Consider the following 14,365-nt stretch of genomic DNA (forward strand, 5'->3'; position numbering starts at 1 on the left):
CTATGTTGGGTCAAGGTCTACGCATTTTGAACCCGGGCAATCGGAAAGAAAATGAGTGACTTATTGGATGGTGTGCAATTTTTGATGGTTAGAAATTGAGGAGGTCTTCTGTGAGACGGTTTCACGAATCTTTATATGCGAGACGAGTCAATCCTACTTATATTCACAATAAAAAGTAATACTCTTAGTATAAAAAGTAATATTTTTTCATGGATGACCCAAATAAGAGATCCGTCTCACAATATACGACTCGTGAGACCGTCTCACACAAGTTTTTGTCTTAAAATCTTGATTTTTTTTATTCATTAAAGGGTAGAAAAAGTTATTTATTATTATTCAGAGGACTTCGATGCCGATGATAAAATCACACACTCTCCCCCCGATTTGATGCGAAGACCATCTTCAAATTCGAACCTATACCCGAAGCAATCCACTCCATTTAAGAATCGTGGTCTCTGGTTACACGAGGCAAAAAATTCGATTCTACACAGAGGTAGAGTAGATGCTATCTGTGGGGGCAGTGTCCTCACAGGATCTCAGCCATTGATTTTACATGATGATTAAATCTGGGTCTTTGATCACTTCATGAGGTGTATGTGTGTTTAAATCTGAGCCTTTGATCACCTCATGAGGTAGTGCCTCGCAAACTAGGGTGAAATAAACCCTACACAGGATCGAACCGCATATAAAAAATATATATTTGTCCACCGTACCAAAGTCCCCAAATTGGTGGCGGGAAGCCTTTCTGGGAGGGAAAATAAGATGGAAGAAAAATACGGATTCATTTTTTTCTAACACAAAAATGGCCGAAATCGAAACCCTAGGTATCCTCGACGAGGTTCGATCCATCGTCTCCGACAAGCTTCAAGTGGTAAATCATTCTCTCTCTTCTATATATAAATCCAAATTATTACATCAGCCGGAGATTTAATATTTAGGGTAATTGCTGACATGATTGGGCTGTATTTATATGATAATACTCATTTTTCAAGGGCAAAAGAAGAGATCGACTGCCGAAATTAGCTTAAATTACTTAAAAACACTTTTGTCGATGCTGCCTTTAAGTTCCTTTCTCTCGTAGGTTTCCTACAAATGGCTTAGTCGAAATTTTTTGGTGTCTTCTAATGCTGCAAAGAGGTAATCATGATCAAACTGTGTAGTGACCATCGTTATTCTCTTAGTGTTATTTTATGTTGCCCATTCTCTAACTTGGTTGTGAATTTCTGGGTGTAGGTTGCTACAAAACTTCGTTGAGAAATATGCAAGCGAATTAGAAGTGGTATATTCTTTATCGGGCTGGTTGAAGGATAAACCCTCTATTTACCACATAAAGCTCGTTTCCAAGAATAAGCTTACAGGTTCCTATTGTGAAACACGTTGCTAGATTTTTGTTGACTGAAATTGTAATTCACCAATTTGTTCAACTGATTGCCGACTTTCTAACTTTCACCTACTAGAGCACATAAGTAAAGTTTGCAACAAGATGAAACGCAGAAGTCAATCAACTGCGAGTTCTCTGTTAATCTGCAGTGGCTTATTTACTATTTATTTATATTTATATTTATGGTTATGGCTAACCGGGTGTTTCCGTTTTAATTTGTATGGTGTTTCAGACATCCTATGCTGATAACATGCACCTCCATGTACACAGTGAGATTAAAAACTTTATATCATGTGGCAAATGATTGTTTTATTACCTACGTGCAAGAAAGTTGATCGTACTCGTACTCCTGTGGACGGGGTTGTTGGATATGTTACTTTATCTGCATATGTGAGTGATTGTTGGAGTGCTCTTATTTCATTTTTATCAAATTTTAACCAAAGTCATATTTGTATTTTTTTGTTATTAATTAGGGAGCTGGTTGACAGTTTATCACAACTTTCTCCATTATGGCTACTCTTTCTTGTTCCAACAGAACTTTTTCCACTGATAATGTTCCAATTTGCATTTGTGTATGGAAGCGTTATGGTCTGATATCTACCTTCAAAAAACGGGACCTATAAACATCAATGATCTTAACATTTGTGTTTATTGTACTAGTTAATACTTATGTTTTCTTTTTATTTTGTGAATTCCTGTTATCATTAAGGATGCTTTATTTTATTTGTGAAAAAAGTTGAAACAAGGAAACAATTTTAACTATTTACCAATAGTTTTTACCCTTGATTATTAGTTATTTCTGGAAGTACCCCCCATTTTTGGGTTAACCCGGTTCATCATGTTTGGTTTCAAGCATTTGTTTTTCATTTCGTGACACTTTTGCCAACTTTTCAGATGCAAAACAAGAGTTCGATGGACATTGCTCTGTTCATGTCTACAGTGTACAAGCCTGCCTTCCTAAGGATCCAGCTACCCTTTGGAACCATGAGTTTGTCCAAGCTGAGGATTTTTTTAAGCAGCCATTGGAAGATGATAATTGTCTACGAGATAATAGGTGCAGCACCTGTTCTGACATTCATTATTTGAAACATTGAAAGTTTAAATGCCTTAACAATTTTGCCATGATGAAATATAAACTGCAATTGCGATCATTGTGATGAATTATAAATTGCAATGGTGTTCATACTTCATCGCCTCATGGTCTCATTCATAAATATTATACATGCTAGTTGCAGCTCTACTTTTTCACAATGATGAGATGTGCAGCACCTGATTGGTTCCTGTATATTTATAAATTAACCGAACTTTGGTTAATAGGTTTTCTGGTGTTTCTAAATTAACTGAACTTTGGTTAATAGGTTTTCCGGTGTTTCAAATTCCTTTGTTAAGCGAAATGCTGGGAAAACACCTTTGGCCTCTGCTTCCATGCAGTCAAAGGCAGCAAAAATTTCAGGGTTGTCTGTGAGTTTTTCTTCTCATGGTACTGCGGAAATTCCACGCCCTCAGCAGAAAAAGGTCCAGCACTCGAGTCCTAATGTTGGGATGACATCTCCTAGCATTGTAAAAAATGTTAAAAGTGAGAGTGATGTAAAGCTAGATCCGGTACAGGATCCGCAGTTTGTTGCAAGTGAAGAAAAAGTTCCTCTGCTGCTTCCTAAAAAGAAAAAGGATCCAAATGATAAAAATTCTTCTGGAACAGGAGGTTCTCTGGCTAGCATGTGGGGGCGTGCATCTGCAAAGTCAAATCCAGATGTTACCTCGGCACGAGCTGACAGCTCCAAGCAAAAATCTGCTGGTAAACCCCGTTTATTTTTATCCATTTGAATAGTAAAACTTGATTCTTACTTTGTAAGAACACTTAAACTACTGATTGTTCTTTTAACAGCCTTGATTGGTGCTATCTGACTATTTCTAATGTCCTCGATTTTGTTATTTTAATGCAATCAGCTAGTGCCGAGGCTCAAATTTGTGCATGTGAAGCAGAAGAACATGCGAGCAGTGATGACGATTGCCAAGATTTTAATGTAAAGAGAACTTCTAATGGTGAAGGAAATAGAAAGAGGAGAGTTGTGTTTGATATGTCAGATGAAGAAGATGAGTATCAAGATACAATTAGCCTGGCAGCTCCTGATCCTCCAAAAAATTCTACTCTAGGTTCAAAGCAGGGGTCAAGCGTTTCAGGCATGGAGTGCAACTTAAGTTTTGATGAGAAGGAAAATAAACCCAAAATCAAGGAAGTGAGAGAAGCTGATGTAAAACCTAAACAGCCAGTGGATGATAAAACTATAGTCAAAGTTGAGAAGGATGAATCTCCCATATCGAAGAAGACCCTAAGCCATGTTCGTGGGGATGATGTAAGTATGAGGAATAAAGTGGCTGATGCTGCATCTAAGAGAAGAAAAGTGTTGAAGACACGGATTGATGAACGTGGAAGAGAAGGTAATTCTATTTGTTTTTTAGGGATACTGTATAAACTATTAAGCTTATTTCCTTGCTATTGTATCCATGTTATACTAATAAATCTGACCTGTAACACTTATGGCTCCAGTTAGCGAAGTTGTTTGGGAAGGCGATGAGCCAGAATCAAAATCTGATGATAAATCTGTCGAGAAAGAGGGAAATGTTGCAGCAAATCATTCTACTGACAGGTTGAGTACCCACGTTTTCGGCGTTTTCTTTCCGTGTCTTACAGTTGCTTTAATCATGTTCTGTGATTATAGATTAATTTTGTGTGCATTGCTATGGTAACATCCATTAGATGTCCCCATCTTGTTCAGTAATTATTTACTTTATATGGTGAATTCTGGTCATGGAGATGATGTATGATTTAATTATTTACTTATGTCGATTGCCCTCATGCATGGATTTCATTTTACCTTTTGAAATTGATCAACGAACTATGTTTAAAGGTCGAACTTTCTTTCATGGAATCTTTACCTCGTCTCCCCTATAAGGAAAATCACCTCAATGTGTATGATTTAAGGTCTTGACGGAAACTATACTTCGACAATCTACGGTGAAAATGTGTAATGTTCTATAATTTCAAATTCCTGTACTATATTCTAGCCTCTTTGAAGTCCTTCAAGTTCTACCTTGTTGCCATTTGATTGGTGATATTTTGCTAATACAATCTCTTCCTTGTGAGGCTGATTGATTTCCCATGTCAACTGTGGTGTTCTAGGCCACATGTGGCCAGGAAGTCACCTTCTGTGGTAGGCAATGCTCCAGCAAACAAAGCAGGGAAAGGTGGAAACAAAAAAGCAGCAAATAAGGATCCTAAACAAGGAAATATGCTCTCATTTTTCAAGAAGATTTGAGGAAACAATTACATCCATCTCAAATCGCAGGTTGATTTGCAAAACTCTCATATTCATGCATACAAGTTCTTTAGTTATTTAGAGAAGTAGCCTTTTGTTGTATTTAAATCTTTTGAAAACTGCTCCTTTCAGTTCTACTGAACTGGCCACGTGCTTCTTTGAACCATCTAATTTGAGACCACATAAAGAGTTGTGAAATCTGCAGCACAGCTCAACAAATCATTGTAATCATGTGGTTTCATGCGATCAACTATGTTTTTCCCTTTCTCGAGTTGTGAATCCAAAAAAACACAATATTGCTAATTGCAATCTTGATTATAGAATCGAACAAACTGCAGTCTTTTGAGCCCTTTCTAAATTAATTTTGGTTCTTTTATTTATTTGGTCCTTGTAAAGTTATATTTGTTGAAATATAAATATCTTCCAGAATCTAGATTGCGTTGTCAAATATAAACTCATTATATGTTACACATGTCAGAAAAACGGTGCATATTGTGCGGGAACATGAAGTGATCAGTAAAGCTTGCGTAGTTAGATGAAAGTAGATCGTACACTGATAATTTGCACAAATTTCTCTACATCTTGAATACAAGTCTGCTTAACTATTTCATCTATCTCGTATCAAGTTTGTTGGGTCACTCAAAACATACTTTGGCAGCTCGTATCTCGTGCCCTCTCCATCAAAGCAAACTGTCATATTAGGATTATGAGCTATGATCCCTGCATTGTCTAAGATTGCCTGGGCAACAGTTGGATCAGCTTCTGCAGCTTCTCTGAGCGCATCCCAAATTTCTATCAAACACAAATAATAAGATTTTTAAAATGGGGTTAGAGTTCTACAATTTGTTAATTCATGGCTAACTTTACCTTTGGTGCCACCATTATGAGGAGCAGTATGCCAAAACTCTTCTTGAAGCTGTATAAGCTGAGTCTTTGTAAGTTTTTGTGGATGCTTCCAAGGTTTCGGCTTTCTAACTCTTCCTGTTGTAAAATCACAAAAAAATGTATCAATACCAATTCTTATATTTGTTATATTTTTAGATATGTAGACTTTTCCTTTAATAAATTATATCTAATCTAAAGTTATTGTTGTGACAACAAGTGAGCAACTGAAAATTAAGGAGAAATGTGCTTAAATTGAAGGAATCTCAGCATCGTTACCTTTATTTTGCTTGGATCCAGCACACCCCATGCTATAGGATCAAATTTGAATTACAAATGAATCTCAATGAAATTAATAGTAATGGATGCTGTATCTATGGAGTTCGTAGAAAGCTGCAACAAGTGTTCTTGGAAAGTGCGTGTGAATTTAAGTTGATAAGGCCAAATGTGAAGACATTGATTGAATTTGCTTCTTGTTGTGGAATAGTTGGTTGGCTGTCATGTTTCACTCTCGTGATAACAATTGTTAATGTTATCTATCCGTCTCGGTTGAATTTGGGAAGCTTGTGAAGCAAACGAATCATGTTGTCGACAAAATGATGTATTTGTATTAAATAATATTATGTAATGTGCCACTTCTATTTGATAAAAATTTCAGCTCAAGAAAGTCGGGTTTACGAATTTTGACAGAGAACCTAATGTATTTTTAGATGCTAAATTAGCATTAAAAAAAAAGTATTTGTTGGAAGTGGTCTAATACAGTCATCTTCACTAGATCTGCCACATACTAGGTTCCTTGTACTTTCTCTTTGGAAAAAATAAAAATTGGAATTTTCCATTTCTTAAAGCTCCGGTTCTTGAAAAAAATTCCACTTCTTGAGGTACTAACTTGTGAGAGTACAAGTAATCAAAAACAAAAACTTATGATAGGAGTCAAGGAACAGCGGACCGCCACATTTTAAACGACAAGGCCGACCGATGCTAAATTGTTTTCTTGGAAAAAATTTCCCGCAATTTGTTAGGTTGATCTTTCACAAGGGATCGTCATGACCAGGACACAGGGTTTACAAGAAACTGAACCTGTCAAAATGGAACTCTCGTAACCATTCATTTAAAAACAGGTATCAAGAATAAGGTACATAGCCAGCACAGGCAGAACAGAGAAAATCTTGAACAAACATCTGAGTGCGCTTATAACATTTGTTTTTCCCAATGCAACGTCCAGAAGATGTAGCTCTTCCTGGTATTAGATGGTTGGCAAGTAGGTAGGCATATACACCGACGATCTATATTAATAACGATACGGATCCCCATATTTGCTCCTGAGGTGAAAAGGATCATACTTTGTACGTTCATAGGTGGTTGCACTGATTTCAGCAGGCTTAGACTCCAACACGGATGCTCCGAAATTCGTCTCTACGGCTTTCTCTCTCACACGATGCTTTGTCTTTTCTTTCTGGCTCTTAGGCCTGACTTGTCCATACTGTGGAACCTCACTTGACCCGTAAAACTCAGCATATTCTTGTCTCCTTGAAGATCTGTGCTTGCTTGATGAATTTGGATCTTTAAAGCTTGTGGAGCGAGTTTTAGGAGGCTTTGCTTCTGAAATTCTTTCATTAGGCATCGGAGCATGAATCTGCCTAGTTTCGGAAAGGGGAATTGGAGTTCTCTGTTTTCGAGCTAAAGATGGATCGGCCTCATCTTCAGGCATGATGAGAGTGTCTTTCAATGGCGTAAGGTTTCTTTTGGAACTATTTCGTTTCGAGCCAAATGGATTGAATTGAACAAAAAAGCCACCTAGTGCTTCCAGGGCAAGTTTGGATAGGTCCCATAATAACTGTCCAAAAGACGGCCATCCGGCTTCTTGTTCATCCTTCACGGGCACGGCAACAGGAGTTGACAACTCCTGGCTTGCCGATTGCTCTTCAAGTGTGGTTCCGCTAGTCCCCTGCTGCAGTTAGATTTAATAATAGATTCAGATGCAAAACAATACCAACTGATATACCTCCACATGGAGAGAAAACACGTCTTATAAATTCATGTCCCCAGAAATGTAAAACTCGATCTAGTTAGACAGCTGTCAGATGGGCTTCAAAATCAATTTTCTTGAAATATACAGTGATGGACATTAATTAAACCTTCCACAAACCATAATTCATAAAAATGGAACCAATACTCCATGGAGTTATTGATATATCCTAAGAAAGATGAATCCTTCATTAAGCAGAGGAGTAGGTGGGGCAAAAACCCATCCCAACTTAGAGAAGATTAACAAGAATATACGAAAAAATGTTTCTTTACCCATTCTAATTACCAAGTGGAAAGCAAAGACAGAATTAAAGAATGTACCATCCTGGAAAATATTGAGGAGCCGAATCCTCGTTGAAGCATATATGAAGTGTACCCAACTACGATAGCACCAACAACCATCAAAATATCTGCACGAAATACTATGTGGTCAGAATCTAATGTGCAAAATTTACAAAAAAACATAACTAGAAACAACCAACTTGATGATGATAAGCACAACTTGAAGAAATATATTCTTTTCCTAACTACATTTAAGACTTCCTTGCAACATAAAATTTTCCTTTTATACACAAGCTATTTGTATCTCGTATGCTGGTATCATGGTACAAAAACCTAGTTATTTGCAAGCATCTTGACAAAAAATATATATTATGAGACTATATTTAACCTTCCTGTATCCTTCTCCATACTCTGGCGGCCTTGATAAGTAATAAGGCTGTCCACAGAATGAATTTGTCCACTACTAGTAATATGACAGTGATTCATTATTTTGAATAACATTAACTGATGAAATGATATTTTCATACATATAATATTTAAAAATGAATCTATTGAAAATATTATGAGGTTGGGGGTTACTTCCCCTGCCCACCCCATTAACTCTGCCAGTGCAGTAATTCTTCCTTCATTTTACTTTGAAAGAGAGAACACAACAGAGATCAATAAAACTTAATATAGAGACAATATAACAATTGACCTAAAAAAAAAGAAGCAAGAACACTTGGGCTCACAAATATTTGGAAGCAACCCACAAACCTGTAGTTGAAACAGAGCTGTTCTCGTAATCACAGTCTTCCTTATTCAGAGAGATTTGGCGAAGAGCAGCATTACCTCTGTCAATAACTAACAAAGAACAACTAGGCCTGACATATATGACATCAAAGTCATTTGAGAATTTTGCATCTTCACTTGGTCCATCCCTGTATCCCGCGACATTTGACTTTCCTCCAGCAATAGTTGTCACACCTGTAGTAACAATCCCACTTAGCTTTTCTTAAGGTCTATCAATTTTCTTTCAGAAGCAATCTTATAACATAAAACTTCAACCACAATAGTTGGTAAACATTCAATTCTAACAAACTCAGGTAATCTTCCGATCCCAAACGGGTCCTCCTTTTACCCGAGTTTTTGTCTTTTAGAAAAAACTCTAACAAACTCAGGTAATAACTTGACATTGCATAAACCTGCTTCTCCTATCTTTCTAATGGCAAGATTTGATGTATCAGCAACATAAACATTCCCTTTATCGTCGATAGTAACTCCTTTTGGATGATGGAAACGAGCATCACTTGGTTTTCCATCCACATGGCCAGTGAGACCCTGAAATGATCCCGCAACCAATCTTGCTCTGCTATCTGCATCAATTGAAAAATAGATCCGTGAAACTAAGATAACAAGAATCAATTAAAAACACAGTTCAATATATTTTCAAGGTTAGGTAAAGATTCAGTTCAAGTACTATTCTCATTTATCAGTGTTGAATAAAATCTATTATTCACATAGATGCAACACACAGCCCTTGTTTCAGGCATAATCCTAACCAAGAACAATTCTATATGCAATGAAAGAGAATGAGAATAGCAAATAAAAATAAACAAAGAATTTTTATAACCAACATGAATATACTTCCGTAATGTCTACTTGATGGGGTGTTGATGCAGTCAACCTTGGAAGGAGAAGGCAACCATACAAAAGAATAAACTACCCGTCTCCTAATATATACATCCGCAACAACCGCAAAAGACAATGAACCGTCAGCTTCTCAGAGATGAAACATTATAAATTTATAATACAGAGAAGCTGTCTTGTTTCCTTATCTAGGATAGGGAGAGCTTTTTAAGTTTGCAATAGGGGGAAAACAAGAGGTTCACTCACATTGAGATAGTGGTGCTGTAATCCGCATGATGTTGTTATTAACCGCATCCACAGCAAAGAGCTCTCCATCTTGTGAGACTCGGATGGAGTATGGCACAACGCCAAGCTCGCTCCCTTCAACAACTGTCTCAACCAGATATCCATCTTCAAATTGAAGCACACTGACATCTGCAAAAAGACCAAAATAAACTGATAATGTACACATACAAGCATATATTTGCCTTTTAACTAGCATTTATGATATCAAACAAGAGAAGAAATCCCGTTCCAACCATACAATAAATAAGAATTATATATGAAAAAACAACGGCACCGATAGTTTTACCCGATTGGTGTTGTGTTTTGGATGAGGACTTGGTCCATTTCATAATAGAGGACAAGTGCTTTATCAATGGCCCTGAAATATTTGATACAAACCAAACAAAATAACAATCAACCTATACAATACACCACACCACCATCATAAACACGTTAAGATCCCACCAAAAATCACTAAAATCAAACTTCCTTCTCGGAAATTTAGTGAGAAAACGACTTTCCACTTAGAAGCGCAAACCAAAATCAGAGCTAAACAAAAAAAGAAACGTGGGTCAAATCAGTACCCGCAGGAGCAGCATGAGCTTGGAAGTGAATCATGAAGGCAACAATGGAAGCTAAAGAAAAGCAAAAAAGAAGGGCAGACCCCATAACTTTTTCACCCTGGTTAAAGCTTCCAACAAAAGTTAAGAGACCCCGAAAAGGCGACCGCTTAGATTTTCTCTGCGCAAGTAAATTACGGAGATTAAAGACAACGGATTAATCCTGCATTTAGCTTGAACCCGTCATGATTTGGGTGTTACTTTGGAAATTCTAACACCTGCATTTATCTTTTTTACACTGCTTTTTCTCTCTCTTTTCGAAAAATACAGTACAGAAAGTAAGTGAATCTTTCGGGGAACAGTACAAAATCTACTGTCGGTTCGTACTGTGCCACATTTCCGGATGATATTAACAAACAAGAACTTTCGGGTATGCCCAGAAAACAAAGTCGGCCCAAACCTTGTTCTCCGAATTATCTCATCAATGAGCCCAAATAAAGCCCAGTTAAATTAAATTGGGCTTTGGTTTATTATTATCGTTGTTATTCTGTTGAGTATTCACATGTCTAACACAATGTTTGAAAAATGGGTAAGTGGTAGGTAGACGACTCCTCACCACGTAATTTTTTTAAATAAAAATGTAATTATTTTTGTTTATCTTCATTTTTTACAATAATTTTTCTTTTTTCGATTCAAAACTCAAAATCAAAAACATATTATTCATCTTTATCTGATACAAATTATTGGTAAATATGTTGAACAATCTTTTTAACAAAAAAATTAAAAATAAAAAATTCTATATTAATTTAGACGGACTATTTTTTTACAACCAGGTGCATCATTTCTAAAAAACAGAGCAGCAGACGATCGTGTGGACGGGCCTTAAGCGACGTCTTTTAAAGCACTTATATAATGTCTCATTATAATAACTTTAAACATTAACAAAATGTATTTTTAATTACAAAGTAGAGAATTTTTTTGGTTATGAAGATGTTAGTTTACAATGGAGTAACGAACTCGATTAAAACTTAAGCTTAACTCTAAGGTCGAAAAATATTTTTCTAGTTTTAAGTTGGGATTTAAGCATGATATTTAAATTTCAATACAATAATATTAATTGATATTAAGTATTTTAATCCGAATCATCTACAATTTGGTTATATAAATTATAGATATTGATCACACAATTATTGAGTTCCTGGATATAATCAATTGGCTAGAAGTGAACGTCTTCACATAAAATTGAACTGTTTTACTATTTATGTGACACGAACTGCTCCTCGACAGTTCCATTAAATTGATGTCAACATTTTATTATAATATTCAAAGCTAGGCAGTCTATGATTTCAAAATTAAAAAAAAAAACATATCAACTTTCTCATTCCAATAATTTAATATTTCCATTCAAAAATAAATAATTTACACATTTTTCGCTTTTATTCTTGTTCATAATGAATTTGTATTTGTTTTTTAGTCTCGTAACTTGAATAATTTTTTTTTCATCTCGTTAGTGAAAAATTCTATTTTTTTTTCTTTTAACTTGAATTTTGGTCATTTTTTGTCGAAGTTTGTTATATTTTCTTTCAAATAATATTTTAAAAAAATCATGACATATAAAATAATTTCGCCATACAAGGCTGATTTAGGTCAAAATATTAAAAAAAAAACGTGTAAATTGCACTGCTAAAATTACAAATTCACCTTTAATAAGACTAAAAATATAAAAAAACACACACAATTTGTCGGGCTCAAAATTCAAATCCACCGTACCAAAAACTTAGTTTTTCCTTAAAAAAAACGTAGTTTTTCCTTAAAAAAAACGTAGTTTTTCCTTAAATTATCTATGTATATTTCGGTATCTTTAAACCTAATATTGATATACAGTTGGGGATACAAAATCATTTGCATTCATTCATTCAATCTGAAAAATCGACATTAAACTGCAAGTTATTTATCGTGGTTCCCATTTCAGAGCTATGGTTTTAATTTTTGGAGATGGTTCGATTTCGATTTCGACCTTACGGGAGAGCCAAATGATTCTAATTCGAAACAAAATGAACGGTTATATATATATATATATATATATATATATATATATATATATATATATATGACATTTGGTTGATCTTCGTATATTTAATATGTACATGAAAATATTGACATGAAGTGATACGATTTATTCAACAATATTATAATTATAAGAACTTTTTTCCACGTTACATCAACCATTATTTGCGCGAGGGCCATACATATTTATTGTCTTTAAATAACAAAATTCTTGGTAGATATCGACTAGTAAAGCATAATAATAATTTTTTGGAAGACGGAATTAATTTAATAACATAAAAATCACGTGAGACATTTTCACGGATCGATTTCGTGATATAAATATTCTAATTGAGTCACTCGTGAAAAAATATTACTTTTTGTTATAAATATGAGTATAGTTGACATGTGTCAAAAATAAATATTTGTAAGACTGTTTCACAAAAAACCTGCTCATTTAACAATGATGGCTATGACTAACTTTTTTTTTGAACCGAAAGGAAAACATGGACCATCAAGTTATATATTTAAATCTAATTATTTTGAATATAGAAATTTATTAATAGATATTTATTATATCCTTATTTATTGTTTGATTTTATGGACAGGGCTACCTTAATTTCCTTCTATTACAAAGTTTGGATTTGTCTTAATTAAATACTTGCATGTCAACAATTAAGATATTTCTATTTAAAACATTGTTATTTATAAGAATATTAAAAATAAGACTTTAATATTCTAATTTGTACTCTGTCACAATCTTTAGTGGAGGTATACAAAATATTTATAACATCGCGGCACATTAAATTTTGATTTATCAATTATAATAAAGTTTGGGATAAAATTAATTAATGTCTATTTTGGCACGACGGGGCGATATATTATCGACCAAAATCATCTATTTTACATGGCGATACAGCTCGACTCGACAAGTCTAGCCAATTTGAGTAAATAATCGAACCATCCATAGTAATTAAAGATTGAACTCCACGATTTAAGTCAAATTTCTTAATTTTCTTTGGAAAATAATTAAACCATCATTTGATTTTTATAAAAAAATTAATTTTTTAAATGGATGAATAATTAGCTCAACATGTTTTCCCTTTTTGATAAATATAAGAAATCAATGAGAAGATCGTCAGTCAATTATCCCATACCCCATTTACACACACTCTCAAAATCTAGAGATTTCTCTCTTTGAGTACATTCGGATGAGAAGGCTATAACTTATATATTTTTTGCAGCTATTTTATACACGCATTCTGGCAAAGCAAAAACTTGTGTGAGACAGTTTCATAGGTCGTATTTATGAGACGGATATCTTATTTGGGTTACCCATAAAAATTATTACTTTTTATGCTAAGAGTATTACTTTTTATTGTGAATATGGGTAGGATTGATCCGTCTCACAGATTATGATCCATGAGATGGTCTCACATGAGACTCACTATTCTGCAAATATATTTTAGATCAAAATTTGTATGAGACGGTTTCACGGGTTGTATTTTGCGAGACGGTCTCTTATTTGGGTCATCCATGAAAAAATATTGTTTTTTATGCTAAGAATATTACCTTTTATTGTGAATATCGGTAGGGTTAACTCATCTCACAGATAAAGATTCGTGAGACCGTCTCACAAGAGTACACTATATTTTATTATATTTTAAATTTTGATTTTTATTATAAGATATAAAATTTAATAGGTGGTAATTTAATTGAATAAAGAAAAATATTTAAGAGCAGGTCACGAATAATAATCTATACTATTATATTAATTGTGAGGGCCTTAGAATAACTACCTTTGAGGACACCAAAATATCTAATTCCATAATTATCCTTCTTACTCTAAAAATCATTTTGCAAATCACTCCATATTTTAAATATAAAAAAATCAAAACAAAATTTCCCTTTTAAATCGAACAATTTTTCTAAATTAAAAATAAATTCATGTTAATTATTTATTATTATTTAATTAA

The 14,365-nt window shown here is 34.4% G+C and overlaps 3 protein-coding genes across 6 annotated transcripts; 1 reads left to right on the forward strand and 2 right to left on the reverse strand.

Annotated features, from left to right (window-relative positions):
• The first annotated feature begins 704 nt into the window (after positions 1 to 704).
• Positions 705 to 5,578, forward strand: LOC140814172 (uncharacterized). 3 transcript variants are annotated; one of them, XM_073173063.1, is made up of 9 exons: positions 705 to 871; positions 1,082 to 1,137; positions 1,234 to 1,358; positions 2,276 to 2,435; positions 2,740 to 3,176; positions 3,329 to 3,820; positions 3,930 to 4,029; positions 4,563 to 4,728; positions 5,357 to 5,578. In XM_073173063.1, the coding sequence occupies exons 1-8, from the start codon at positions 803 to 805 to the stop codon at positions 4,696 to 4,698; spliced, it is 1,575 nt and encodes a 524-aa protein (XP_073029164.1). In that variant the 5' UTR covers positions 705 to 802; the 3' UTR covers positions 4,699 to 4,728; positions 5,357 to 5,578. The 3 variants fall into 3 exon arrangements, with proteins under 3 accessions (XP_073029164.1, XP_073029165.1, XP_073029163.1); XM_073173064.1 differs by lacking the exon at positions 5,357 to 5,578 and adding an exon at positions 4,831 to 4,974; XM_073173062.1 differs by lacking the exon at positions 5,357 to 5,578 and having other exon boundaries at positions 4,563 to 4,969.
• LOC140814174 (uncharacterized) lies at positions 5,179 to 6,209 on the reverse strand. The gene is made up of 3 exons (XM_073173065.1): positions 5,860 to 6,209; positions 5,566 to 5,679; positions 5,179 to 5,490 (listed from the first exon to the last, which is right to left on the reverse strand). Exons 1-3 carry the CDS (start codon positions 5,888 to 5,890, stop codon positions 5,306 to 5,308), a joined length of 330 nt encoding a protein of 109 aa, XP_073029166.1. The 5' UTR covers positions 5,891 to 6,209; the 3' UTR covers positions 5,179 to 5,305.
• A 339-nt stretch (positions 6,210 to 6,548) lies between these two features.
• LOC140814110 (uncharacterized) lies at positions 6,549 to 10,713 on the reverse strand. 2 transcript variants are annotated; one of them, XM_073172984.1, is made up of 7 exons: positions 10,368 to 10,713; positions 10,091 to 10,162; positions 9,766 to 9,933; positions 9,075 to 9,245; positions 8,647 to 8,856; positions 7,930 to 8,018; positions 6,549 to 7,528 (listed from the first exon to the last, which is right to left on the reverse strand). In XM_073172984.1, the coding sequence occupies exons 1-7, from the start codon at positions 10,450 to 10,452 to the stop codon at positions 6,872 to 6,874; spliced, it is 1,452 nt and encodes a 483-aa protein (XP_073029085.1). In that variant the 5' UTR covers positions 10,453 to 10,713; the 3' UTR covers positions 6,549 to 6,871. The 2 variants fall into 2 exon arrangements, with proteins under 2 accessions (XP_073029085.1, XP_073029084.1); XM_073172983.1 differs by having other exon boundaries at positions 6,549 to 7,531; positions 10,368 to 10,711.
• Between the last annotated feature and the right edge of the window lie 3,652 nt (positions 10,714 to 14,365).

Source organism: Primulina eburnea, chromosome 15 (genome assembly GCF_022965805.1).
Source record: "Primulina eburnea isolate SZY01 chromosome 15, ASM2296580v1, whole genome shotgun sequence".
Lineage (NCBI taxonomy): Eukaryota > Viridiplantae > Streptophyta > Magnoliopsida > Lamiales > Gesneriaceae > Primulina > Primulina eburnea.

Bases quoted from the DNA above. Each gene is read 5' to 3' on its own strand.
- LOC140814110 (XM_073172983.1), bottom strand. From the start codon at position 10,452: ATGGGGTCTGCCCTTCTTTTTTGCTTTTCTTTAGCTTCCATTGTTGCC. The intron at 10,163-10,367 runs GTACTGATTTGA...CAAATATTTCAG, and splicing joins AGCTCATGCTGCTCCTGCGG to GGCCATTGATAAAGCACTTG. The intron at 7,532-7,929 runs GTACATTCTTTA...ATCTAACTGCAG, and splicing joins CCTCAATATTTTCCAGGATG to CAGGGGACTAGCGGAACCAC.
- LOC140814172 (XM_073173063.1), top strand. From the start codon at position 803: ATGGCCGAAATCGAAACCCTAGGTATCCTCGACGAGGTTCGATCCATC. The intron at 3,177-3,328 runs GTAAACCCCGTT...TAATGCAATCAG, and splicing joins CTCCAAGCAAAAATCTGCTG to CTAGTGCCGAGGCTCAAATT. The intron at 3,821-3,929 runs GTAATTCTATTT...TTATGGCTCCAG, and splicing joins TGATGAACGTGGAAGAGAAG to TTAGCGAAGTTGTTTGGGAA.
- LOC140814174 (XM_073173065.1), bottom strand. From the start codon at position 5,890: ATGGGGTGTGCTGGATCCAAGCAAAATAAAG. The intron at 5,680-5,859 runs GTAACGATGCTG...ATTTTACAACAG, and splicing joins TGGATCCAAGCAAAATAAAG to GAAGAGTTAGAAAGCCGAAA. The intron at 5,491-5,565 runs GTAAAGTTAGCC...TGTGTTTGATAG, and splicing joins TCATAATGGTGGCACCAAAG to AAATTTGGGATGCGCTCAGA.